The following is a 27,890-nucleotide window of genomic DNA, read 5'->3' as shown; positions in this document are numbered from 1 at the left end:
AAACATTTGGTGATTACAGCGTGCTGTACTGGAGAAATATGCGACATGGTAAAAAGAAAAACATAAAAGTTGCACAAGAATGAAAACAGCAAGATTCCTTAATGTTTTTATTGAACAGATTTTTAGATTTTAATCAAGCCTTAACCGATATTCAATATGAACTATTCATGGTGTTAAGTACTGTGTGTTCTTTGAAACGTGACACTTACATTCATGTCATTTCCTTTTAAATTATAGCCAAAAAACGGGCGCTGCGTGACACAGATGCTCCAATGGAAATATTTAATGTTTTAATGAGCAACTGTACAGAACACGTTGTGATACACGAGCCATGCAGTGGACGACGACTCCTTTTTACTTTTTCACCAGCTGGATAACGTCTTCATCCTCCAGCACGTGGTCCTTGCCCACCTTTTGAGGGTTGTGTTTCACTGATGATCCCCACACGAGTGCGCTGAAAGAGAAAATATATTGAAATGATTGAATGATTTAAGGCAATAAACAGGATGCACGCTTCATTTTCCACCATCTTAGAACCACAAAAAAGATGAAAGAGCTCATTATACAGTAATCCACATCTTAATTACAGCAGAAAATAATTGATACAGATACTATGACTCTTTCTTTGCTGCAGCAACAATGGTTCTGCACTATAAAGTAACCTACAGGGTGCAATGACATCCTTTAGTTACAAAGGCTTCCTAATCGCATGTGTCACTGTTTGACCCTTTAATTCCCTTGAGGATAGGTAATGCTCAGCAGCACTAACGTATTGACTGATTGACGATCTTAGCTCTCCCATTTGGAGATGGTGGTGCAACACATCATCTCAGATCCTAATCTACACTCTCGAATTAATGCTTATCAGGCGTACCTCGCCATAAAGAGGGTAATGGCCGTGATTAAAGCGACTGTGTTGTTTTAAACCATTCGATGACCACTTGTCATTCTGGTATACAGTATCTCTATTGATGCCTTTTATCAAGCAGGAGTGTGGACTAGAGCAGATTAATAATATTACACATCTAAATGATCCTCACCTGATTACTGAATAAAAATTCACAATGCCAGCAACTAAAGGTAGCTTTATGTGGAGTGACTCTATTTCAAATATTCTGTCTATATAAAGACTACGGTTTCTAGATATACTTAAAACATTTTTGTACGTTATATCTAATGCTGCATTCACATGGAATCAGGCAGACACAACACCTCCTGGACAGCATGGGGAAACAGAATAGGAGGACGTAAAACAAAATATGCGTGTAAATATGTTGCGATGCTGATGTACAATATATGAAATAAAATTACAGGCAGCACGGTGGTGCAGTGGTAAGCACTGTCGCCTCACAGCAAGAGAGTTCTGGGCTCGACCCAAGTGCCTTTCTGTGCGGAGTTTGCATGTTCTCTCTGTGTCAGTGTGGGTTTTCTCCAGGTACTCCAGCTTCCTCCCACAGTCCAAAGACATGCAGGTTGTGAATGTGAGTGTGAATGGTTGTCTGTCTCTATGTGTCAGCCTTGTGATAGTCTGGTGACCTGTCAAGGGGGGCATCCTGCCTCTCGCCCCATGTCAGCTGGGATAGGCTCCAGCCCCCCGGCCAACGTGAAAAGTTTAAGTAGGTAATTTATTCTATTATTCTAGTAATGTCCAGTAATTGTCCAGATCCGCCATGTTTTCTTCTGTGTGTTAGGGAGCTACGTGATATCCTGTATTTACCCTCATACTCTTGTCCACTAAAAAGGCTGACGCACTAAACCTTTCAAGTTTCAGTTCACCACAAAATCAGAAATACATATTTTTCCTCTTATCTGTAGTGCTATTTATTAGCCTAGATTGTTTTGGTGTGAGTTGCCGAGTGTTGGAGATATCAGCCACAGAGATGTCTGCCTTCTCTTGAAAATAATGGAACCATATGGCAAGTAGTTTGTGGTGCTCAAAGCAGCAAAAAATATATCTGAAAAACTCAACAGCAATGTCTCTTTCCAGAAATCATGACCCAGTTACTCAAGTTAATCCACAGACCTTGTTGTGAGCAGTTTCATGAAGGAACAATTTTCTTTCTACCAAACTACACCTGCCAACAGAATCACTGTGCAGGAGGCAGCATGGATCTACCGCTAGCTCACCAACCCCACTGGGTTTTTTCCTATGTATTTTGTTGGTGCTTTGATCACCTCTAGCTATGTGCCTTCTGGTTGCATTATGATTGAGAGAAGGCAGACATCTCTATTGCTGATAACTCAAACACTCGTCAACTCAGGCTAAAACAATCTAGACTGATAAACAGCTCTATAGGTAAGAGGAAAAATGTGCTTTTGGTTTGGGGTGAACTGTCTCTTTAAGACATGATGAAATAATAAGGAGGGAGAAAAAAAAACGTATATAGGGAGACCTGATAAAAATCTATGTGCTTGGACACAAAACTCCCTTTAAAAGGTGAAAAATTGATGCCAAATCTTCAGTACTCACTACTTAAGTTCTTTGATGAGGTTTTTGTGAATCTTTAAGCAGAAATCCTCGACAGAGGTTCGTCCGTCAGGCAGCACAACAGGAGACGTGTAATCAGGAAGCTGGCCTTTGGGTTTAGTGTAGCTGCAAATAAACACATGTCCAAAGTCAAATCCTCCAGGCTGAACCAACAAAAATTAAATTTCACATACAGTAGATTCTTCATTCTGCACCACTGATATCCCCATCTCCCTTTCGCCTCCCTTTCACACCCCCTAGTGGTGATTGTAAAAACAACTCTTACATGCGCACAAGCCTGAGGTAGTCCCACATTCTCTCTAGCAGGTCATCAAAGTTCCAGCGGTGGTGGGCCGAGATGGGTACACAGTGGGGCACCTTGTAGATGATGTCGAGCTCCTCGATGGAGATCTGATCGATTTTGTTGAGCACATAAATGCACGGGATGTAGACCCTGTTGACAAGAGACTGTCAGTGGCTGCTGTCCGTGACATTTCTGCACTGTCAGCAAACATGAATGTAGTCTGAAGTGAATTCGCACCTTTTTGTTGTCTGCTTTAACTGTCATAACTGAACTGAAAAAACATCCAGCAAATAACTACCAACAATTCAAGCTGCTTTCAACCTTTTACTGCATTTACCAGCAGCATTTGTTTAACTGCATGTGAGCTGTTTCAGGCTCAAGTTGTCAGATACAACTACAAACCAAATGTATATTTTCCTTGAATGTTAAACAAGCTTATAACAAACACTTCATTTAGTTTATTTATTGTAGCAAGGTCATTTCTGATTCATGGGAAGTAGTGTGTGTGAGTGTTGAGCAAAATTTTGAACAGAGCATTACAAATTTCTGTAGAATTTTAAGTGGATTAGCGGAGACCTTTATGTAGACAGGTACATGTTGACACTTAATTTGTTTCCCATGCTTCCAAAATATAATGTTAATGTATTTTTATGGGAGAAATGTGTGTTTGTGTGGAATTCATGCGCTTTCCTCTGAATGTTTTGTGTCTTAACAGGAAGTTTAGTGACTGTTTTACTAATGGACCAAAAGTGTGTCTGCAGGCTTTACTTCTCCTTTTTGTTCTGGAATTGACAAGAAGGTACGCATGTCAACTATTTTACAGTCTGTGTTTTTGCTACATTTGCAACACTGAGAATATACTGACATTTTTACATAAAACTTTATTTTCATATTTAAATCTAATTACAAGAGGACTGTGTCAAGGCATGTGTGTGGCAGGGATGCTGTGTAGCTTGCAAGGCTAGATTGTACTGCTGAGGCCATGTTGGTTAACGTGTAGTGTTTTTTTTACTCTGTTCATGGTGTTACACAGGCATGGAGAGCATTTTTGCCAAAACCCCCCCCCCAAAAAACAAAACAAAACAAAACAAAAAAAACACACATTGAAAAAGTCCTGCCTAGGTGTGATTTTCAAGACTTGCTCCTGAACTGGAACCATGACATGCAATACCCCTGTCAAATGTGACCAATTACTTCCGCAACCCGACCCAACACCACAAGATCTGCAGCCCAAACTTAAACTGTAAATCCTATAGTAACCACGAGCTGTAATTTGGTTAAGCAGCATGTTTAAAGTGATCGTATTGGGCCATTTCATACATATGAAACTAAGACATTATAATTTAAAACAAAGGTACATCAGGAAATATAATTTAAATGAATATTTTTTGCTTATTCTCATCATGCTGAACAGCACATCTTCACAGTTAATGCGCCTGATTGGAGCGGCTCTCATATTCCAGCTAGCACAGAAAACAGAGCTGCCACACTTGAAAAGCAGTCCGAGAATTAAACCATCAAGTTTAATAATTATTATCCTCATTTTATATTGATATATTCATAATGCAACACAGCTATCTAACCTGCATGTTCTTTTTTTTCCACCAAGAACCGTACCTGGACAAAATATCATCTTCTCATCACCTTTTTCTGGACAACCCACCAGGTACCTGACCCGATGCAGGACTTTTCCTGTGAATTCTTTGTTTCTATAAAACTGCAGGTATGTGGATTATTGCACTGTTACATTTTTTGTATATTTTACATGAAGAATATATTTGGGTATATATTTCTTTTACAACAGTTTATCTGCCACATTGCAATATAGTGTGCATAATGTTCTCTCTCGTTCAACTCTTTTTCCCCCTGGGAAGGCACAGACAGCATTTATGCAGGAGAGACTCGAGGAAGCTTTTTCATTACAATTGCAGTGAGGCTTTGCTGCTGCCTTGTCTTGTGCCTTGCAATAAAATGCAGATAGAGTGTCCTGAGAAGTGAGGTTTTTGTCTAATATACAACACAGCAGAGACCTGCTACGCATGCCCCACCCTATATTATCCATAGTTTTTCAACACATATGCTCAGTTTTTATTCCTAACTACAATGAGGAACGGTAATCCTTTTGGTTTTTACGTAAGAGGTGACATAGCTTAACTACACTTTATGCATTAATGCGTTTCACACGTATTAAAATAATGGTAAGTAGTCTGAAAATGCAAGTGTGGTTGGAACCCATAAATAGCATTTCCAAATTTATCTGCACTGGTGTAGTGGGACTTGAAATGGGATTTAAAAATGCAAGCAGGCCACACCCACAGGGAATGACTAAGAGGGGCCCATTCTGGCACTTCAGCAGCTTACCGATTTCCCTCCACGACGTCAATGAGGTCATCAGCCGTGGAGTCACTGCGCAGAGTGATGTCGGCATTGTGGATCTTGTACTCCGCCAGGATGCTCTTGACGGTATCAGCATCCAGCTCGCTTTGTGCACACTAAGGGGAGAGGGGAGGACAGGTGTGATGTCAATCAACACAAGATGGTGAAACAATGAAAAAGAAGCTATTAATGAAAATCAGTAACATAATATAGAGCCGATGACGATGGTATTTCCCAAACATAAAATAAATGCGGTTATTCTGCAACAGGACAGGGGAATAAATGTGCAGTAGCAACTTAGTGAGGTGTAATCTTATACATGTCCACCAGAGGGCGGCATTGAAAAGTGTTTCAGTGTTAGCGAGGTGATAAAACCTCAAAGCTTTATACGACTTCTTTGTATACACACACACCTTGGTTATTAAAGGCTTCCACATGTTTGTTTAAACTAATGGGATGCCCATCATCAAAATGAAAAGACAATCGACTATAGACATCCTTGACAACTACAATCCTGCATGTCAAAACACGGCAAGCAAACAGCAATATTACGGGACATCCTTTAATTGACTATCAACTTATAGAGTGATGATTCTTGTCATGATAATCTCAGTTTCGGCTTATCAGTGGGTTGAAAGACAAGTAGACAACCAGCATTTATAACACTGTCACACACTAAAACAAACAAAAACTCTTTAGAGCATTAAATTATTCATTTCAGTGACTCGTCTAAATGGGAAAATGTTGAGACATTAGTTTTTCTGTATTTAAATTACTCTCATTCTACGTGACATACTGTAGCTGTGAAGTTGATGCCTCCTTTGTCCTTCTTCTTGAAGCCGATGTTGGGTGGTTGCTTGTTCAGTCGGATGCCAAAGCCTTCCAGCTCATGTTCTATTAGCTTCTTATGACCAAGAGGCTTCAACACATCGAGCACTATCAGGATTAGGTTGCAAGTTCGAGCCACTAAAACAGAAAGACAATCCGAAATTGGTTTCATTTATCAATGACAACCTGTCTCAGTCTTGGCAGAAACATCACTGATCATGTCATTACCTGCAATGACCTGTCTGCCTCTTCCCTTGCCATCTTTGGCCCCCTCAATGATTCCTGGGAGATCCAGGAGCTATAGGGAAAGACACAAAAAAGAAAATTAGCAACCCACTGAAAACATACCAAACTTAAAATGCTTTTGAGGTTCCTAATCCTAACAAACAACACACTCTTGTACCTGAATTTTGGCTCCTTTGTAGCGAATGACTCCGGGTACTGTTGTAAGAGTGGTGAACTCGTAGGCAGCAACCTCAGAGTACACACCTGCGAGGTTACTTAGCAGTGTTGACTTGCCGACTGAGGGAAAACCAACGAAGCCGATTCGAGCATCACCAGTTTTTGCAACATCAAAACCTAAAAGACAAAATAAAGACAGAAACTTGAATCAACAAAATATCAACTATGATACTTTAGATAACAGAAAAGTAGGGTTAGGTACTGAACTTAGTACTTTTAAGGGGACAGACCGAATTACTTTGGAGTACTGATTCATGTTGAATCAATCAATGCCAATTTTCTGTATCTGACAGCCTTCACATTTTGGCTGTGGCCGCCCGAGCTGATCGCAGCCACAATGCAGGAATGCAGTGTAGCAGCGCCAGGTTGACACCTTATCTGTGTCTAGTCTGCATATGTGTTTTTCACTGGCAAATCTCAAGCAACAGATATGCTGTCATTTTAATCCATACAGCTGTCTGCATCGGCTCTGTGCAGGCTCGCATCTGTCCAGAGATCAGCACACTCTGCTCTGGTTTGTAATCTCCAGACTTCTGCCTGTCAGCTGGAAGTTTGGAATTATTTTTATAAACTGAAATGACATTTTTCATCACAGAGAGAATATCGTACTGAAAAAAAGGTACTGTTAGGTACCAATGCTGAATTATAAGTACCAGTTCAGGTTCAAATGTGAAAGGTGAAACCAGGTTTGGAAATTAGCACCAGCCAAATGCTGTTAAAAATGTAAGTGTATGTAAGTAAAAATATGTAAATGTGAAGTGTAACTGTGACCAACCTTACAGAAAAAGCTTAAATGCATGGTCGTCCAAAAACAAACAAACAAAAAAAACAAAAATAAAACTTAGATAAGAGTAGAAACTGTACTTAAAGTATTTAAAATTCATGATTTTACCTTCTCCTGTTGCACCCCCACTTCCTCCCTTTGGTGTGATGAGCTCCCTCCTCAGTTTGGCAAGACGAGCTTTGAGCAGACCCAAGTGGTGAGCTGTGGCCTTGTTCCTCTGCGTCCTGGCCATCTATAACAAACAGGAACAACACCAGTGTGAGGTTTTGTCCTTTACATGACAGTTTTACAGTAATCAATATGTCAAAGACAGTTTTAACTGTTTAAAGTCCAATAAAAACTAAAGATTACACAACTTGGAAAAAAAAAACCATGAACTTGTGATGAGCTGTGGATAAACTTTGGAATATATTTTTGCATAGAAAGAAGTCCATACATTTAGTATCACATTACTTACATTGGAAATGCAGTAAGAAGGAAATCTTTTAAAGGCCATAAACAGGAAGGCTCATTAAAATATACAAAAGCAATTTCAGTGTTCATACAGGCACCTGACTATTGTTTTAAGACATGTAATTCCTTTAAAGTAAGGAGCTGGTAGGATACAAGATAATGATGACTAAGGAACATGGAGATCTTAACTGACTTGTGTTGAAACTGTTTTAATGTGAGGTTTCCCTTTACCTAGCCTCTGTATCATCACCTGCTCAGTCCAAGACAGTACCAAGTCTAAAGTTAACTAATGAGAGGTTATCACTAAACCTAAGGATCATAGCTAGGTTCAAGTTTCTTCTTGCATTAGCTCTGCACAAGTACTTTGAAATGATCCAGATAAACTAATAACACTATACTACATAGCTCCATCTCTAGCTAAGCCCTCACACAGCAATTCAGTACTCAAAAGGTTATCGTTTAAGGCTCCTTACAAACAATTTAAACGTTAAATGCAGGAAATGACCACTATAAGACAATACTGTGATACTGTTTTCATGTCAGATTCTGTTACACTCCATCATCGCAGCTCGACACACTCCATTGAAAACGTTGGTTACTATGAAACGGTTGTCTGGCATGTTAACATCATAAACATTATTACTAAGGTTGGATTTTACTGTGTGTGCCAGGGACTACATACTCTGGTGTATGTAGCCTGTAACGTCGCGCGGTCGGTCAACCGTCATAGTCAAACACAATCTGGACTCAGCTCTAACCGTATGTAAGCTAACGTCACTGACATATGGGTTAGCAACGTCCTCTGACTCTGATTAACAAGACACAAACAAGGTGACTGAGTAAGTAAAGCAACTTTTTAATACACTATAACCTGTCAATACACTGTGAGCCAGAAATATAAAGTGTTATACGTGGCCCAGCTGTGGGAGCTAGGCTAACGGTTGGTAGCGTTAACAGCTAGCTAGCGGTTAGCATGTAGCTATAACGTGACTGACTCACAGGGTTAAAAAGCCGGCTACTTGTACCTTACCTCATTTTCGATCTCTGCTATTTTGGCAAGTATACTCATGGTGACGGAGATTCCTGAGTACAACTAATGTTACCGAAAGAAGTTAAAAAGATTTTACATGGAAGTTGACTAAGTTAGATGTTGTTTTAGCATGCACACTGGTTCACACCACGCAAGTACCGCGGTGTGCTGCTTCGCGGGAAATCTCGCGAGAACTTAGTCGAGGCTCTGCCCAGTGCGTTGACTAACAGGACAAAAATACTAAAGAAGGGGAAAACAGCATCTACTTAAAGATAAAACCGTGCATCAGGTCTTTTATATTAATGAGGGACAGTGGTAGAAAGTAACAAAGTATATTTATATATTTTATATTTAAGTACTGCACTTAAGTAGCCTACATTTTTTGTGACAGCCAACTTGTACTTGAATATTTCTCTGTTTCTCTTTTAGGGACTGATGTTTACCTGTCAGAGGAGGTAGGTGTCTGGCCTCTAACTTCTTTTATTATATGTTTTTTTCACCCTCCTCAAAGCTACAAATATCTTTCCTTGAGCCTCCCTGAGTGACTGTATTAGTTAATTAGTTATTAGATTTTAAAAGGTACCCTTTTACATTTGAAAGCGAAAAGCTGAAGTCAAAATCCCAGAGTAAAAAAAACAACTTGGTTTTCCATGCTTGTTGTGCATGCTGGTTATTTTATGCAACCTTTAATTTTTGGCAACATTTAAATGATACAAAGAATAAGGGAATTTTGATGAAATATCACTATTTAAAGGTTAGTTTGGTCATGTTCTTTTTTCTGACAGAAGCCTTCGTCCTGCATAATGTGTTCAAGGATAATTGAAAATGTGAAAATCCAACAATAATTTCTGTTTTTACAGTTTCTGGCTGTGACAAATTGTGTCATTTTAGCAATGTTTGAAATCGGCTGTAAAATAAATACAAAATACAGCCCCTCCTCTCAGCCAAATTAAAAAACATAAGCCCCTCCCCAGTGCTTAAAAATTATTTGACATGCCTCCCCCTTTTTGCACTAACCCCTCCCTTCTCATAAGTAACGAACACTCCCTTATGCTACTTGATGACTCTACATTGCATTTCAGAGGCAATTCTTGTACCCTACATTTTACTCTGTTGCATATATTCTACTGATACAATCACTAGTTGAGATTTTATGCAAAAAACATATGGAATTTAAAGTCTCATAGAATAAAATGTGTTGTTAAAGATCAAACCAGTCCCTCCCTACCTTTGTGGCTTGTGTAGAATACAAAGAACTTGCTTCCCTACCCCATTAAACATCTCACTCCCCCAGATTTATCTTGTAATCCTTCGGAAGGGTCCGGCCCCAAGGCTGGGAACCACTGACTTAAACTACTGTACCTAACTGTATATTAAGTTGTTAAGACAACTACATGCCAACCAGCTGCAATAGTAAAATGCTGTTTACATATTAATGCATAACAATCTAATAATGTTGTCAAAGGGGTCATTTTTCTAGTGAGTACTTTTACTTTGACATGGTAAATGGACCTGCACTTGTATAAACTTTTCTAGTCATCTGACCACTCAAAATGCTTTTTACGAGTCACATTGACCCATTCACACACACACATTCATACAGTGGTGGTCAAGGCTGCCATACAAGGTATCACCTGTTTTTCAGTGAAGTTTCTAATACACTCACACACTAATGGAACAGGCTGCAGAAGCAATTTGGGGTTCAATATCTTGCTCAAGGATACTTCTACAAGCACTTTGAAGACTGAACCACTGATCTTCCAATTAGTGGATGACCTGCTCTAACTTCTGATTCACAGCTGCCCCACATACTTTGAGCATTTTTTTGCCAATAACACTTCTACTAATGTAGGATTTTTACTTGCAATGGTGTATTTTTACATTTTGGTGTTGGTACTTTATATTTTTTATAACTAAAACAGTACGTCTAACACCACTGATGGTAAACCTCCTACAGTCTGAGCTGAAGGGAAACGCACCTCTTGTTTTGTCTCCTGTGTGACGCAGGGAATCAAGTCTCTTAAATATTTTCTAAAAAGTGAATTCCCAGGACATAGACTGACTCTTAATTATCCATGATATTTGGATTACCAAGAATTAGTCTCGCCACTTTTCCATTTTAATTAGATTATTTTGATTGATTTGAGCCTGTACCTCTGGGAGTCTGTATTTACAGAGCTGCAGTGTGGTGGTGTGAAATTAAGACCAAGCCAGTGGCTGATCCTGTTAGCTTTACATGTTTAATGAAATGCTGTTAACATTATAGTGAAAATATATTTTGGTGTGTATGATTTGTATATTCATATGGATGAATCTAGGGTTATAGGACAGGCATTTGTGTACTGTATACTTGGGCTATGTCTTGTGTATATATTGCCATTGTGCATCAGCCTTTATTGTATGGCCGAATATAAGAGGGAATCTTGAGTAGGTAATTTTTGTGTGATGACACCTCCAACACAGCTGTGGACTATTATGCACATATGGGCTGTATTGAAACAGAGTGTCACTTTATGATTGTTGACAGTGATGTAGTGGTAATTAATGAGATGGGTATTATAGTGGGAAGATGGGCAGGTTCATGAGGAGGAAGTGGGTGTACTCTCCTGTACAGTATATTTTAATGGCTTTTTGGCAGGAAAGAGGTGGGTATACCCTGTATACCTGTGTATACCCTCCACTACACCACTGATTGTTTAATATCACCTAAGAAAGGTAGACTTTTTTTAATAAATCAATTCAGAGGTGATAAGTCTGTGCTGGAATTTACTTTTTCTTTGAAACAGCCTCTTACAGTCTGCAGTAGGATGCCTACAAGTTACTGTCTGGGGTAATATTTACCCTGTATAGACATCTCCTGGTTGGTCAGTGACAAATCAAGAAAGGCTGTCACACTAGATCAAAGTAAATTAAATTGAAAAGCCATTCTGACCACAACTTATACAGTTACATATCAGTGTAACACACACTTAACATGTCCGACTTAATACGACTTCTCACACAATAAAGAAAGAACACAGTCCAGTCAAATTGTATATTTTTATTGTTTAATTGTTTATTGTTTAAGTCGCATACAGTATAATCTCTCATTGGTTTCTATGTTGCTGAAGTTTGTGGACTGAACATCTGTCATGTTGTTGACCATCTGATTGACATATTGGTTAGTGGGTGGGCTGGTCGAACAAGTTCAGTGCTGCTGATTTGATGATCTCCTCTGACCCATGCTATGCTCCGTGAACCTTTGAAAAGGTTGCATTAACATCTATGTTCATACGGTGAATATTAATGTCTAGAGGGTATACTGGCCACATCAGGACTTTTCACACAGCTGACACAGAGACAGACTGTGTGAAAGGCCAAGGAAGATGTTTCAGTCAAATTTAATATATCTTAATTAGATTTTTTTGACATTAAACTCAATAAATGCCAGCCGCTGTAGGTAGATGTACCAGTTCGGCTCTTGAATATTGCTCTTCCAGCTCAGCCAACAGCGTCATCTAAAGCCTTTGCTGTAAAAAATAAATGCAATCTGAAGAATAATGTCATTTTTAAATAGCCTACAATCAAGTTCAGGAAAGAACGTAACAGACGACTTTGTGTATGTATCTGAACTCCAGTCCAAGAAATATTGAACCATGTGCTAAATATGCTGAATCTGTCGTTTCATACGTCCCCGTCGTTGTTTGATTAGTTGTAGGAGGTGTGCTTGTCCTCATTAAAATATATAAAAATAGGCATTTTCTTTTCAAAAGGTAGATACGGTTTCAGCGAGTTGTTGTTCAGCATCTGTTGTTGCCCAGCTGGGGTGACAGCAAGCATAAATAGCACAGGAAGGAAGGACAGGAGGTGAGACACAGCATGACGAGGGGTAATTACTGAGTTTGTGATCACTCATTTCTGTAGACCTCGACAGGTCTATGCTTCTGTGTGACAAACAAAAGAAAGGGCTTTAACTTGATTCAACACTAGCCACAACTCGAGAATTGACAATAATAAACCCATGCCCAAACATCTCAAATGTTCTTCTTTTAATGAGCAACGCATCTTTATATCATACGTCAGTCAGCATTGAAGTGCATTGATTAAAAAGTAAGTGCAAGTACAGATTTTGATGCATTCATTTTGACTAGAGGATTAAATTATTTGCAACGTCGCCCCAAAAATAGTCATTCTACAGGGGCACTCTGCAAAAGAAAACCGCTATAGTTGATGCTGTTTCTAACCTAAAAGATATATGCTTTTTTTCCTCATTTCAAGCTTTTTAAGTTATCTCTGAGTGACAGTGTGCAGGAGCGATTTTCATCTGCCGTCTGCTCTCAGTTCACTCCAGTCCATCAAACACAGCACTTTTCCCCAATATCACTGTCATGCTCCCTGACTGATTTCTCAGTGGTTTCTCAGTTAGCTTTGAGGAACACGGCAACTGAATCAAGCCAGCAGAAGCACAAAGTCTGTGAGAAGCACTATTTTAGTGCAATAGTTTCACACATGGTAACCTTGCCACCTAAAACTGGCTATCTCTGCATAGAGATGGAGTAGAGTTCGTATCATACCCCCATCGATAGGCCTTTTACTGAGGGAAGCGCCATTATTTGTGGTCATGTCACCAGAGCAAGGATAACATCATCTTTTGAGGTAATAAAAAACAAATAACAGCATGAAGTTATCCATTAAAATGCATTGTCCCCAGTATCTTGGATTCTGTCATCAGAATTTGGATAATACTTATTGAAACCATAAGGCTTTACGATAAATGCAACTTGGCCATATGATGGCAAAAGTCTTCAGTGGAGGCATTCCCCTTGGACTCTAGCTGCTCTCGGAGGAGGTGGGCGGTGCTGTGGAGGACGACCTCCGTCGGGACACTGACTGTGAGCGCTCAGGGCTGTGTTTGTCATAAGGCTGGAGCTGCACCTCCAGGAAGTCCCTGTGCTGCTGGCTGATGACCTGGCTGATGAGTCCTGGCAGAGCCTGCAAGTTACTCAGTAGAGTCTCCAGCTTTGTCTCCAGCAGGGCAATCCTCTTCTCCATGTCCTCTCCTCGCTCATTCAAGTCCGATATCATGTCATACATGATGTTCTGAGTCTGGAACAGGGGAGAGGAAACACGCTTAACACGATCATTTTACAAATTGGTGCTATTTTTGATGGAGAACCTGGAAAAACCATATGTATCCATTATTAACACATAGGATAACATATAGATAAAAAACACAGGCTTCTTAAATACTTCAATAAATATACTGTTGGAAGAGATGAATCTGAAAAGGAGAGGAAAAGAAGTATAAGAGGTGTTGACCTTCACATTAAGAGACTTTCTCTTTTCAGACTGCAGAAATATTAAGTACAAATATTAGGACAAAAACAAAACAAAAGAAAAACATGAATTGTCTGACGAAAACACAATTAAAGGACGTGTCCACATTTTTAAAGTCTGTCTGAAAACAATACTCACATGCCCATATGTACACTTGCAATTGTTCACTCTCTGCACTTTGTCTGAAGTGCATCAAAGATGTCCCTCTCTAAAGCAATTTCAGTATCAGTAATTGGGGACCAAATTCGCAGTCCTTACAGTGTTTAAAAATACATTTAAGTTTAAGCCAATATAAGGCAGCAGCCTAAGTTAAAATCAGGTTGTCCAAAGTTACAGTCTTTTTAGTTCCCTGTCTGTGCTTCAATTGGCAGTATTTGCTTGCTGACAAACGTTGGAGGACCAGTAAAACAGAGAGGGAATTCTGTATTAAAAACACGATGCGTTCCAAACACCCATTTAGTGTGCCAGAAGAAGATTTAGCACGTCTCAGTACTTAATATGTCAAATGCAATATGCCAAAAATACCAGAATGTCCTTCTGCATCCAGTCGCATTTTGCAGTACGCAATCCAGCATGCTTTTCTATTCAGACCCACAATCCTCTGCACAGCAGAAGATCCGTCACATCAGCTGAGCTGCAAACACATGACAGCTCGTTGACAGCTGACAGAAGCCACAATGACGGATAATGGCACGTTGAAATGTGAGAAGTTCATCTTTTTTGCAGCTCATGTGTATAATACATTAATATACTGTTGCTGATTGAAAGAAAGTGAACTGCACAGGATGTTTGAGCAAGAGCATTAAAGTTAAGGGCGCAGTGTTACGACCTAGTAGTACGTCCCAATTCTATGCATATAGTATGTACATTGTAAGGGCAGCTGCAGTACGTACTGAGAGTAAAAGACAAAGTATGCCATTGGGAATGCAGCGATGTGACTGACTCTGACTGCTGAAGCCTTATATTAGAGAGAAATGCAGAAAACATGTACATTTAAGCATGTGTGTGTTTTAAGACAAAGTTAAAGAATGTGAACCAGTCCTATAATCTCAGCATCTAACACAAAATGCCACGTGGGACAGCTGAGTATTAAAGTAGAGAAAATATAAGTTATCAAAATGAAAACCCAGGCAAATTGGCTAATTAAATTTTACACGTTAAAGTAAATTATTTTATTATAGTTCTGTCATGGAGTCTGTCTTAGGCATTTAGTTGGCTGCAATTCACCAGCAGGTCTCCCATTGATTCGCAGTCTGGAGGGAGCGGAGGTTGAAGTGAATTCCACATTAAAAAACTCAGGGAAATGTCAGGTTAACCTTGACAACAATTTTCTGTTAAAGCCTCGCTGAGAAGGGTAGATTTTATACGACCAGTTTACAAGAGTTCATGTGTCCATGCACACCAGAGTACATTAGCCCATGACTTTGAGCAGACAGGAAAGGTGCCTGCTGAGTTTGCATGATGCTTTCTGCTCTTTTGATGCGTCAACCATTAAAGCACAGGCCTTTAAAAAATATATATATAAACTGTGGCAGAAGCTTTTTAACTCCTGAAGTTCACTCTTTAAAAAATAGTCAACAACTCACTAAAGAAATCCATGTCACATTCCAGATGAGGTGTGGGGGTGATGCTGCTGGAGGGCGGTTTCTGAGGCATTATTCAGCGGAGAACTGATAATCTCTGGCAGCCTGGAGGCGATGCCATCCATCACTTACCTTGTCCTCTTCTGATTTGAGGCGGGTTTAATGGGATAGGTTGTTTATGTGAATCAGGGAGAGCTAAAGTAGCACTGACACTGCTCAGCCTGACGGTTAGCAGAGGCAGGGGCTTTTACTGTGTTGTATTACTTACATAAACACTAATCTAATCAGGATTCCTTGTCATGCGTGAATTTCTCACTGGATCATGAGTGCAAATGATGGCCAAATTCTTAAATGTATGGATATCTTATCTTACGTAATGCTGCCTCTGACTATGAAATTCCTTGTATGTGGAGCTGAAGTCTGTGCCTCATCTGTAAATCATGATATGTAACAAGAACACATTAAAAAGTGATGGCTTAAAATACTGGAGACCAAGAAAAGAGGCCCAGTAAATCACGAGGGAACAAATATCATAAATAGAGGATGAAACTGATGGAGCGAGAATATATGCCGTTATTATAGATCCACTTCAATTGCATAATAAAAACCACAAATTGACACCATCAGCCCATTTCTGGGTGAGAGAATGAGAGAAGGAGAGTGGCAGAGATTGTTTTAAAAGCAGCTTGAGTGAGCAATTTCGCAATTTCGAGGACATGTAATTCAGCCTGAATGGCACAGTGAGGAAAATGCTGCGGAGAGAAACAACACTCACCCAAACAGTGCATCACTTAAGTGGCTTAAAATGAGAAAACACGTTCCATATTAGACTGTGAAGGAGATAATGAGTTAAGGGGATACATTGTGATCTGAGGAATTTCACATTGCACTGCAGTGGCGATGCAGCTGCCAATGATATGTTCAGCTCTATTTAGCTCCATCTTTCCTCTGAGAGCACGAGGAGACTGAAGCCACTCTGCCCTCTTATGGCAACAGACTCTTATAACAGAGATTACAGCTGAGTGGCACTGGCTTAAAACCACCTGATATCCAATGTCACATCCCGCCTCTCGCTGGCGTTTTACAGCACGAGGTGATTGGGGAATATGAACTAATACTTTTCATGACATGCTGGCCTGAATCCAGTTTGACTGTGCTGTACGTTTGAATGTCAAAGCTCTCTCTGCCTTCCCCTGCTCCCTTTCTCTGCCTTTACTTCTGGCTGAATCATCAGATCACAGTGTGTCTCCCTTCCCAGGTTACTGTTTCTGCTGTGTCAGGCTGGCGCGCTGCCTGGTCTTTCCCTAAGGTTTGTCAACTTCTGTTTAGTGCATCTGGAGACAAACATCAGAGAATACATAAGGTGAAAAAACCCAGCACAGACACAAAGGGGGTTTCTCGTTACTCTCATTCAGTAATTTTCCGGAGAACACATCCCGGGGCTTTACGCTGTGAAATAAAATGAAGTTATTATTTCAAACCCAAAAGACCTCAGGTGAGTGCAGAAAACCAGAGGCATCACACAGATTTATTTTTAATCACCCTGTGAGCAGCCTGTCTGTTTATTTGACACCTGTAGACTTTGATTATATCAGAAAACACAACTAATTCAGCGAGTGAACTAGCATGCATTGAATTCAATCACACACAGGAAAAGAAATGTATCAGGATAGTTGTGTGTCCTAATGTACAATGCAGCAGTAGACTGTTGGTCTAGCTTACCTTAGCAAGGTCCACTAGTGAGTTTGCTTGGTCATTCAGCTTGCGTTGCTCCATTTTAACACTTCTTAATCTGAACACAAGACCATTCAGAACCCAATAAATTAACGCTATCAGAATTTTGTCATTAGATTTGTGCACACACGGCATACACACGGAGAGCACTCCTAGGACATGCACAGGATGTGTGTAGAGAATGCAGGGGTCAGTCTGTTTTGGTTGAGCTGCATGCAAGTGGAAAGGAGACCACAGAGGGCGGGAGAGCTGCCACGGAGGAAAATGAGACCAGCTCTATGTCCTACTCAACCAACACAACCATACTAAAAGAATGATAAGGACTTTTACCACTCAATAGCTACTTGACATATCAGATTATAAAACTACAAAAGCTGCTGTATCTTTAAAGTTCTGGTTAAACCAACTTTTCTACGATTAGGTTTATGAATTTCTTAGTCAGTCAAAAGCCACAGATATCAAACACTAGTTTATGTTAACACAGGGTATCTTTTGATAGCAGCAATCTGCACATATGAGGACCGTTTTCCTTTTGAGACTTTCCAATATAAGCATAAAAAACAGTGGGATCAGAACTGAGAAAATAAAAAGGTCTTCACAATTTGCCACTTAAAGGAGCAGTGTGTAGGATTTAGTCACATCCAGTTAGGATTCCTTCAGTGTTCATTGTTCAGGGAGGTTTTCTACCTGGCACTAAATTATCCGCAGAGGTCACTTCCCCTCCAAAACAAACGGACTGAGGTGATTACAAATCAGTGTTTTTCCTATGTTGTCCAGCTTGTTGCAGATGGGGCCGGTAGCCCAGCACCTGCTAGTGTGTGCTCACCTATTTTTTCAAACAATGTAAGATCCAGATGTTCAGGAGGTCTCTACTGGGAGTTAAATTATTTACAGAGGTCTTTCTCTCTCGAAAACAAACAGAGCTGGTGAGTTAAGGTGGTCAAAACACTGAAAAAAGCAGTTTCATGTCAGAAATCAATGTTTTTCTGACGCTGTTCAGCTCGTGGAGGGGCTGCTTTAAAAATGCAAATGGCCTTATCTAGAGCCATTGTTTGGTTTGTCCATACTGGGCTACTGTAGAAACATGGTGGACTCCATAGTCCCTATGTAGACATAAACGGCTCAATCTAAGGTAATGAAAACATGATGATTCTTTTTTCTTTAGCTGATTATACACTAAAGAAAACACACTTATTATATAATATTACATTTCTGTCAATATATCTCCTGAAATCCTACACACTGGACCTTTAAATGAATCCTGTTACTCTTGCATTACAGAGAGAGAATGATTACTCGTTTCAAAAACAGTCCACAAAAGGCAGATTTTTTTTTTTCCAGTGACACTTAGCCCACATTTTTATCATCCAAAAAAATCCCTCTTGTAAAGTCTGCAAAAACTAACTTGCCTACTTCATACAACATGCTTGAATAATTCACATCTCCTGTTTAATTAGGCCTCTAAAGCCTGTTTTACTCGTCCTCTCGGGGGGCTCAAAAACAGCAACTGTGCAGTATTGTAGAGTGTCGACCACACGTGGTTTCAAGATATTAAAGAGGGTTTTTTTCCTCCTCCCAGAATCACCCACGCATGCTAAATTAAACTGAGCACAATACACACAGAGTAGCATCATAGTGCCAACATTTCAGATTTTTATATACAACGTATAACTAACGGAGACATGACGGCAGTTTGAGGTGATTATTAGGTTGTGTGTGAATCGAAGGCAAACAGTAATGAAGACTGAGACGGGATTTAAGGGGCCCTTGGGGAGGGAGCGGGGTCTGCTAATTAGCTGAGATGCACCCATTCTCATGCAATGCGGGATCATTTCTCTGTTTCCTTAGGACAGGCAGATGTGGAGTGAAGATGACAGGTTAGACCAACAGAGGGTGCCACAGGAGTCACTAAAGGAAACTACAGGCAGGGGAAGGTGTCCTGACAACTGAGGACCGAAATGCTTCATACAGAGCAGACTCTAAAGACAGAATACTATTGCACTTTTATTATTCATGTATTTAAATGAAAGGAAAAACGAAAGGTATCTAAAAATGATGACAGATAATAGGTATTCAATGTTAAATGACTTTGCAGTTGATGTAAGACCTGTTAAAATTATACATTTCACAGTTGGATGACCAATAGCTGTCAGATGGGGTCAAAGCACGGGGCAGTTCGAGGTCAGGACGAGGAAGCCCGCTTGCCCCGTCTTTTATATTCTATGTGTCTCTTTCCCTCAGTCAATCACTCCTCATAGGCAGTTCTCCTTTTCAATGGGCACTCTAAATCTGCTTGCTATTCATCAGGGGAAAACGGCTACGCTAAGCTTTTCAATACCCCACTAAATCAGTTAAGGCAATCTCAGTTAGTGCTGCGCCATATTTTTTACCCTCTCGACTTGCTTTCTTTGTCATGACCTCCCTTTACCTCATTGTGGGGAAAAGAAATGCTAATTTCTCCTCAGTGTAATGGGCAGGGTGACCATTCTGCAGCCTGTCCCTGCTGACAGCTTCATGCCGTCGGTCACAGTCGCAGCCTCCCGGGCTCAAACGGGATTGCTCGGAGGCTTTACCCTGACCTTCCTCTCAGGTCACTTTCCTGTTTCTCCGATCCACTGATCTCTGAGCTAACAAGCACTCAGCGCCCTGCCTCATGCCATGATTCCCTCTTCAACCTTGTAGATGGGAAGGGACAGCGTTCCCAAAGGGGATGATCTGACAGCACTGAGACACTTGACTCGACAGCTGTAAGGCCCATAACATACTGTAAGACATTTGGCTGCATGTGTGCAGCCAGTGGCCAGTGGCCAGTGGTGCCTCCAGATATTTTTCATGGGGGTGGCCTGATGGGGCCACTGAAAATCTTGGGGTGGCACCAAAACCGAAAGCTGTAACTGGATTTTAGGAAATCTATTATACTTTTTAAGTATATAGGCTGGTTGAAAACTATGAAAATATGGAGTAATAACTCAAATACTTACATCAGTATATTCTCTGGTTTCTTATTTTACAGTTAATGTTACTAATTATCTGATGTGGATATACTAATATTGGTACAGTTAACATTTTGAATTCCACAACAATCCTGATGTGTTAAGTATCTAAACATATTAACTAATTTGTTGTTCTTCAAATAGGCTGGTTAACCTTTTCTTTAAAAAGACAAAAAGATAAACATACAGCTTAAATTTTAAAGAGTTTATAGATTCTAAGGAACAAAGTATTTTTGTGAACACGCCTTCTCAAATTTAGGGGAGAGTCATGGGTACCCATAGAACCCATTTTCAGTTAGATATCTCAGCACGTTCTCATTCCCAACTTGTCTAATACCGCCACTTTGTCAGTGATCTCAGCACCAGATACCGATGAACACAGGCACCTTTTGTGGCGCTATGATACCACCTGGCATTGGCAGTTGTTGACACAGTAGGAAACAACCAGGCTCGTCAAATACCGCCACTTTGTCAGTGGATGCCTGCATTAGATACCGACGCACACAGACACCTTCTCAGTTACGAAACACATCAGCTGGTGGCAGTTTGTCACAGTACCAGCAACTACAGCAGTATTAACAGCAAGAGGGTGGGTGGAAGGGAAGAAGGATGGGTCAAACCCACATCCAGACTTTCACCCGGTAGCTTGTTGTTTGTTTCCTGTGTGAAACCCTTCGTCACTGGAGTTATTTTAACAACAGAGTGTGATAGCATGTGTAGCACGCTATGGTAATGACGTATGTCAAGTGACGTTACATGATGTTAGTAACAGCTGTACTTATTTTAAACCAAATCATGACGTTTTTTTAACCTAACCATGTGCTTTTGTTGCCTAAACTCATAAAAACGAGGTGTTTTACCTACGTTGTCAGTTTATTTAAAAAAATAAATATTTTATGCATGTAACGAGCAAAACCTGTACTTTTCCTGTGGAAACGAAAGAGTATTCGGAAAAGACACTTTGCATGTAAGAAGCGTAAATTGACATTCCTTCTCAAAACGTCCAAAACTGATGCAGGTGGGTACCTAGTACGTCATATTTTGACGCTTAGACAAAACGGTGGTATTTGACGAGTCAGGATGAGAACACGCTGGATATCTTGAGGCGATAGTTCAAAGGACACCTTTGAAAATGGCCATGCCAGTTGTTCCCTCACCAAAATTTTGCCTATGTTTGGAGCGTTATTCAGCCCCCTTCCCAACAAACTATACCAACATGGCTGGTACCAATGGATGCCTTACATCTACCAATGGATGCCTTACATTGTCTGCTTTCACAAGATATTATACCTTTGTGCTTTCCTAAAAATATGTGTGCCACAACCTGTTAAAAACAGTAATATTGGCAGCATTGACATCATGTGATAAAACTGCACCATCCACATAAACTCAGGAGTGTTTAAAACCTGTCTACTGCTAACTCTGCTAATTCTTCTTACTGCGGAAATGTGTGACAGCCGTACATCCGTGTTATTATGCTGTTTCCCAGCCATGATAACACCAGATCAGTGTTTGTTCTTTTTTTTCTACTGTGTCATCCAACAGAGAAATGAGAGGAAATGTGGCTGCAAATGTAGCAACAGGCGTAACAATGGTTCCACACGCCGAAAGATGACCCTGAGCCCTGATCTGTATGAGCATGACTGCTGAGTTGTATAACATGACTTGAGGGACATTGTAAATCATATACTTGTGCTACTGCAGGTCCTGTAGAGCTCTAGTCGTCATCCTTCGGTACGTGAAAGCACAGTTGATTGGAGTTTAATCAGTGGCTTTCTGATTAAAGATCAAATTCTCATCACATCCATGCAGAAATGGAAAGAAAAACACCCTCCATCACCGATAATTGAAATTCACTCAATATGCATCTGTGGGTGTGTTTACAAAGTGCAGCAGAGATCTACTCAATAATAGGATGTGGGAAAAAGGTGTTTGTGCTGGTTATTTAAAGCTGTTTGTTTGCAAAATGTTGGAGATTGGATGAAAAATGTGAGACTAATGTGCGTTTTATCAAATTGTCATGCTACTCAGTCGAACAGACATTTAATAAAAACATTTGTAGCAGCTTAACTGAAATAATCTGGCAGCGTTATGACTGTGTCATGTGAAGCGATTCAATCAGTGCAAGCTACAGCATTTTTCTCGTGGCATGAATTTCACTTATCAAATGAGGGAGTGTAATTTTTTAGTCACATTATTGGGTTCAAGGACAAGCTCTCGTTAGCATGCACACAACAGGTCTGTATCTACATGTGAGGCGAAGACTTACTTTCGAGCTCTATTGCATTGTGTCGACACAAACAGGAAAAAAAGGAAACATGAAGTAGACAAATGAATTATTACAACATCAGATAAACATATTCAGATGGCAAAATCTCTTTGCTCAAGTCTGGCTGCTGGAACCCTCATCTCTACGCTCTCACCTCGCCTCTGAACAACAATGTTTCTGTTTCTCTCTGCAACCAGCGTGTTATCTCGCCATGTTTGGACTGTTTCCGGTAGCTGCAGCTCTGCTTGCTCTCTAAGGCTAATCCCCTTTTTCCCACACTAGTCCTGGTTATCAGAAAATACAGTAAATCAAAACAAACTTCCTGTAAACATTCACCAACACAGCAGACAGTGCCTCGGAGCGTCCACGGCCCCATTTAACAACTGTTTACACCTCACATCCTTTACAGTGATTGATGAAGACTTCTGCGAATGTTTTTCACAGTGTCTTGCAGACAGGAGGAAACTGGCACAATGATATCTGATGTGATGTTTGCTATCACCTCGTGACAGGTCAAGGATGGCTGCAGGCCTTCTCCAACCCTCCACTTGAGCGATCTGCTCGCTGTCAGGGCACTTCCTGTCCTATATTCATCTCACCTGAAGGCAATACTTAAAACTGTCCAAGATAAGGCCTGTGAACACACCACCAACTCGTGAACAAAGCAGATAGCAGATAAAGGTTTGACAGGAGGATGTTGACACCATGCTGAGTAGTTGTCCTTGCACACAGAGCTGGACGTGACTTTTTCCCAGCGAATCTGGTTCTCTATAGATTTAGCTTTAGCTCCGAGGGATTTCCATTATTAGGCTGTCCTAGAGAACAGGAGGTGGACATGAGACGCTGTCATCAGCGCTGCAAATCGCCTGGGTACGACAGCGAGGACATAATGACTCGACAAAGCAACCGTGACAAAATGCTATTAAACGGCACAGATCTGGATGCGGGTTGCAGCAGCAGCAGACAATCTGTGTGTTTCTCTACCTCTCTGCCTTGCAATTAAACACCCTAATGTCTTTGAAACATAAATGTATGTTCAAAAGATTCATGAGCAAATCAAAGTTGCACACCACAAAGACCCATATACATACATAAAACCACAGGAAGCACACAAACATACAAACAGGGGACATTTCACTTGAGCATTAAGCTACGTAACAACAAAATCATTGCACATCTAGGTACTTATTTTAATAAAGCACTGAGCTGATTGCCAGTTATTGAAAGAAGCCACAGACTGGATGTGCTTGTAAGCACTGTAGGTTGGAGAAAAACAAGAGCGAGGTGAGGCTAAAATCGATACTGCTTTGGAGTTAGGTAGCACTTTGGGGGTCCTCGGGGACCCACTAAAAGACTAGCTGACAGGTATGTGTCTGACCGGCCGCTGGAAAAGTAGAAACCCACATGTGTCAGAGCTGAGGTCAGCCTGACATCTGATTTACAGTGAAGGGAACACGCAAGAGTCAACCTGACAGCAAAAGGTGAGGGAGGGAGAGAGATCAATATCATACTGCTGTGGATTCTGTAACTTGAGAATATTTCGAGGAGATTTTTTTTTGTTCAGGAATACTTTTGCAAAACTGACGACTGACTATTTCCACAATATACCCACAAAATTAAAGGGAGGTTTTCCCGAAACCTTACTCAGAGAAAATGCCGTTTTACACATAAAATATGATTCTGCTTTTGTTAAAATGGATTACAAGAACCTCTCAGAGAATATTATATACATAAATATAGTTCTTGTGCATATTTTACCTCTCAGAATCAACAGACCAACTCATTATCACATCTGCAAATTTAAAATTAGTCCAGTCACATGAAACAAATACAAGATCCTTTGATTATATGAGCACATATTTTTGCTACAGGTGTCAAACAAGTCAGATTTCAGGTTGGTGTTGCATCGGTTAACATCAAGTGAACACACTGCAGGATAAAAAGAGGCATTAGACCGACGCAAATGATGAGTTCGGGTGGTTAAGAGCCGGGTACCTACTGGTGAATGGCTTGGAGAAATTTCCTCTGGTGCTTCCTGACTCTGGCGTGGTCCATCTTCCTCACCAGTTTGGTGTTCTTATAGATGAGCCACGTCTCCCTGAGAACATTCGCAGCTGTGTTTTTCACCTAAAGTGCAAAAGCAAAAAAAAAAAAAGAAAAAGAAAAGAGAAAACATTTGAGTCCAGAGCGCAGACAGGTGAATTATCCGTGATGTCAAAATAATGGAGCTACTGCCGAGCTCTCACATACTCTTTTTGTTAGCTGGGTGTCCATCATAAAATTGTGGACATGTTTTTCAGCTTTGGTTAACTCCAGTTTCTTTGCCACCACAGCCACCACCAAGGCAGTGCAGCCAGCACCCTGTGAAATAACAAGACAGGACAGGCACAGATATATAACGTGCATTTTTACTCATTTCATTTGCTTGTTTTTCTCCATATTAGTTCACAAAAATAATAAGGCATTATTAGACATCACACATTGTGAGAACCAAAGCTTTAGTGGTGGACATGGGATGGGGATCATGTGAGGCTCGGTGAAAGATATCTTCAGCTCAGTTGTGGAATCAGTAACTTGACGAGGCAAATATTTATCTGGGATAAATGAATTATTGGTTCTTGGTTTAAAGATATATGCACAGTGAGGCCTTTTTAAGATAATGAAAAGATCAATATTGCTTTGTTCAGAGAATCTGTGTTTGCCAAGGACAAAAGGACAGTGAGCACCGACATAGGGACTGAACCAAAACTGCGTATATTTACAATGATTAAACTGAATTTTGTACAGAGAATTATGTTGAATATAGCTTGTCTAAAAAGCAAAAGTCTCCTTGTGCTCAGCTGAGATCTAGTATTTTACTTTTGACTGCTGAAACTGGACGGTTTGATTATCTAGAAGAAGAAAAGCAGATCTGTCCGATTTTGTTTTCTACTGTCTTTTTATTGTGAACTGCACGATGCTTCGTTTAGTTTAAGATAAAAATTGATATCAGTTTTGTAAATATGGAAGATGCACAAAGACTGAGATGGCTTTTCACATATGAAAGACATAAATTAAATATCTGGAGAAAGCTTTGGAGAGCACTTCATCGAGGTAATCTGTAAATATTTGGTAGATCCTCATTTGAACAGTTAATTTTGGACATTGTTTTTAGTTTGTTTTTAATTTCTTTCCCTTTCTTTTTTTTCCTTTTGCACATTTTGCACTCAATTTGCATATGCAAGACCAGAATATTTAATGCTCAAACAATAAGCGCCATATTTCAGGAGGCATAGTTGTCTAGTTAGTCTCCGCAACAAGTAAAGTCACTTTGATAGATTTGGTATTTCATTCTGTGGCAGAAAATGTTTTAACATGAATGACTGAAAGGTAAATAGAGTTGCTTGAGCTGAAATGAAGCTGTCAATCAATATGATCACGCCCCCCACCATCCTCAGAAATGGCCAAATGAGCTGTTTTTGAATTAGGTTTCCTAATAGTTTTGCACATATATTCTCACTCCGATTTTTGTGGATGCTTAATGAGAAACTCATCTTTGATATCACATATTCATTTGTACTATTTAAAGTTTTCAGTAGCTTTAAAGACAAGTTCTAACTATGTTTGTGTATGCTTTAAATAATAGATCTTAGAAAGAAAGAGAATCAGTATTGGCCAAGAAAACTGGAATTGGTGCATCTCTGGTGTTTTGTAATGCTATGTGGGAAATGCCAAGTGAAAATCTTGGCATCAAACAAAACTAAAAGGTAAATAAAATGAAATGAATGCCTGGCAAAATAACAACAACAGCAACAACAACAACAACTGGAGAGCTCAGTCTGCTTTTCTCACCATGATGCCAGTCAGGAGGCAGACTCCTTTCCCACAGTATGTGTTTGGGACCATATCCCCATATCCAATGGTAAGAAACGTGATTGAGATCAACCACATGGCTCCTAGAAAGTTGCTGGTTATGTCCTGGTTGTCATGGTACCTGTAATGAATAATAAATGCAATAGGTTGGCCAACCTTCATGCACCCGATGCACTCCAGCTTCACCCTGTGACTGTTTCTTATTTTAAAAAAAGAGGGAAAAGAATCCAATGTAATGCTGTACATAAGATTAAATGTGTTGTCAGACTACTGCAGGGCTTTAATCTCGCCTTGTAAATCATTCTATCTTGATGTTCAGACACACAGCCAGCTAAGAAGTGTGTACATTATCTATTTTTATGCCTTATCTATGTTTCATGCTGAGCAGGGCTGCATAGCGTGAGAAACTGATCCAGGCACCTCTCGCAAGCTCTCACAGTCCATGCAGCGATGATCCACAGCGAGATGGTGAAGACCAGCAGCACAGTGCCGGGACAGATGGTCATGAGGGTCTTCATCACGAAGCGCGTGTTGAAGTTTATCTTGTTGAGTGCACCGATGCTGCGTGACGAGGCGTCCGTGAAGAGCTTGCTGTGCAGCAGCATGACACGAGCGATGAGGTACAGCCGCAGGAACATGGGGATGGACAGGATGATGTCCACATCCGCATCCGTCTTGGATGGCACGTAGGAGTAGGCCAGGCGTGCAGTCCAGGTGAAGGTGTAGTTCCCTGGGATGGGGTGGATGGCGCACACCAGGATCTCCAGGCAGATGAAGAAGATGCGCTCATATGTCATGGCTATCCTCCAGTCATCGGCTGCGTTGTCCACCATAAATAACTGCAAGGAAAGGGCACGGTGAGGCTGATGGAGGGTAACATTTTCATCATGGTGACACAGCAAGCTACAGGAAATCATTAAACCCCATTAAACAATAAGTCACAAATAGCCTGGAGTCATTAAATCACATTTTTTTAGTCATATTTTTTAAGATCATAGCTGCTTTTTTTCATGTTGGTGCCCATTGAAGACAAATGATGTATATAAATAACATTATTTTTGACCATTTTCAAGAGAATAAGATTGATCCAAGTTACTGTGTGGAGCTCAAAACAACATTTGGAGGAGGAATAACAAATAAAAACGGATATGATGGGGGGAGGATGCTACACTCTTTCAAGGTCTCTCATATAGGCACAAGGTCATCTGATGACGGTGGAAACACTGAAATGTCATGCCTCTGTTTTTCTGAGGACATTTCTCAAAGAATATTATGGTGTTTCATATGTGTTAGTCCTGCCTTGTAGGTAGTATTGATCAGCAGACCGATCTTCTCACAGTTTAGGTTCATTAGAGTTGACACGTGTAAATGTATTGAACCTCTTGAGTTGTGATACTTTTTGCAAAAATGTCTCAGTCACCTCTGCGGCCTTGTGCTGC

General features: G+C 40.3%; 2 protein-coding genes and 1 long non-coding RNA gene across 5 annotated transcripts in view; 1 reads left to right on the top strand and 2 right to left on the bottom strand.

The window, feature by feature from the left end:
* Positions 1-93: 93 nt before the first annotated feature.
* On the bottom strand, positions 94-8,893 carry drg1 (developmentally regulated GTP binding protein 1). The gene is made up of 9 exons (XM_050053505.1): positions 8,705-8,893; positions 7,330-7,453; positions 6,379-6,554; positions 6,204-6,273; positions 5,944-6,113; positions 5,133-5,263; positions 2,754-2,921; positions 2,471-2,593; positions 94-454 (listed from the first exon to the last, which is right to left on the bottom strand). Exons 1-9 carry the CDS (start codon positions 8,741-8,743, stop codon positions 355-357), a joined length of 1,101 nt encoding a protein of 366 aa, XP_049909462.1. The 5' UTR covers positions 8,744-8,893; the 3' UTR covers positions 94-354.
* On the top strand, positions 7,472-26,972 carry LOC126395787 (uncharacterized). Its single transcript, XR_007570493.1, has 3 exons — positions 7,472-8,513; positions 9,134-9,159; positions 26,840-26,972. It is a non-coding gene; the product is annotated as an uncharacterized LOC126395787 (long non-coding RNA).
* The window catches only part of kcnn2 (potassium calcium-activated channel subfamily N member 2), a 32,499-nt gene continuing 16,347 nt past the window's right edge, over positions 11,739-27,890 (bottom strand). For 2 of the 3 annotated variants that reach the window (XM_050053502.1, XM_050053503.1), the window contains exons 3-7: positions 26,872-27,290; positions 26,431-26,572; positions 24,850-24,960; positions 24,599-24,726; positions 13,634-13,789 (exon numbers count right to left, since the gene is read on the bottom strand). In XM_050053502.1, coding sequence (XP_049909459.1) covers positions 13,765-13,789; positions 24,599-24,726; positions 24,850-24,960; positions 26,431-26,572; positions 26,872-27,290 — 825 coding nt within the window. In that variant the 3' untranslated portion in view covers positions 13,634-13,764. Of the gene's footprint in view, positions 13,790-17,325; positions 17,396-22,599; positions 22,609-24,598; positions 24,727-24,849; positions 24,961-26,430; positions 26,573-26,871; positions 27,291-27,890 lie in introns of all 3 variants that reach the window. The other variant, XM_050053504.1, reaches the window with a different exon arrangement.

The sequence above is a fragment of the Epinephelus moara genome, chromosome 9 (genome assembly GCF_006386435.1).
Source record: "Epinephelus moara isolate mb chromosome 9, YSFRI_EMoa_1.0, whole genome shotgun sequence".
Classification (NCBI taxonomy): Eukaryota; Metazoa; Chordata; class Actinopteri; order Perciformes; family Serranidae; genus Epinephelus; species Epinephelus moara.
Note: the sequence above shows the minus strand (reverse complement) of the source record. Positions and strands in the feature narration are given on the sequence as shown.

Coding starts and splice junctions, on each gene's coding strand:
- drg1 (XM_050053505.1), bottom strand. CDS start 8,743: ATGAGTATACTTGCCAAAATAGCAGAGATCGAAAATGAG. Junction 7,454..8,704: donor TAGCAGAGATCGAAAATGAG/GTAAGGTACAAG, acceptor TGTTTGTTATAG/ATGGCCAGGACGCAGAGGAA. Junction 6,274..6,378: donor ACAAAGGAGCCAAAATTCAG/GTACAAGAGTGT, acceptor CTTTCCCTATAG/CTCCTGGATCTCCCAGGAAT.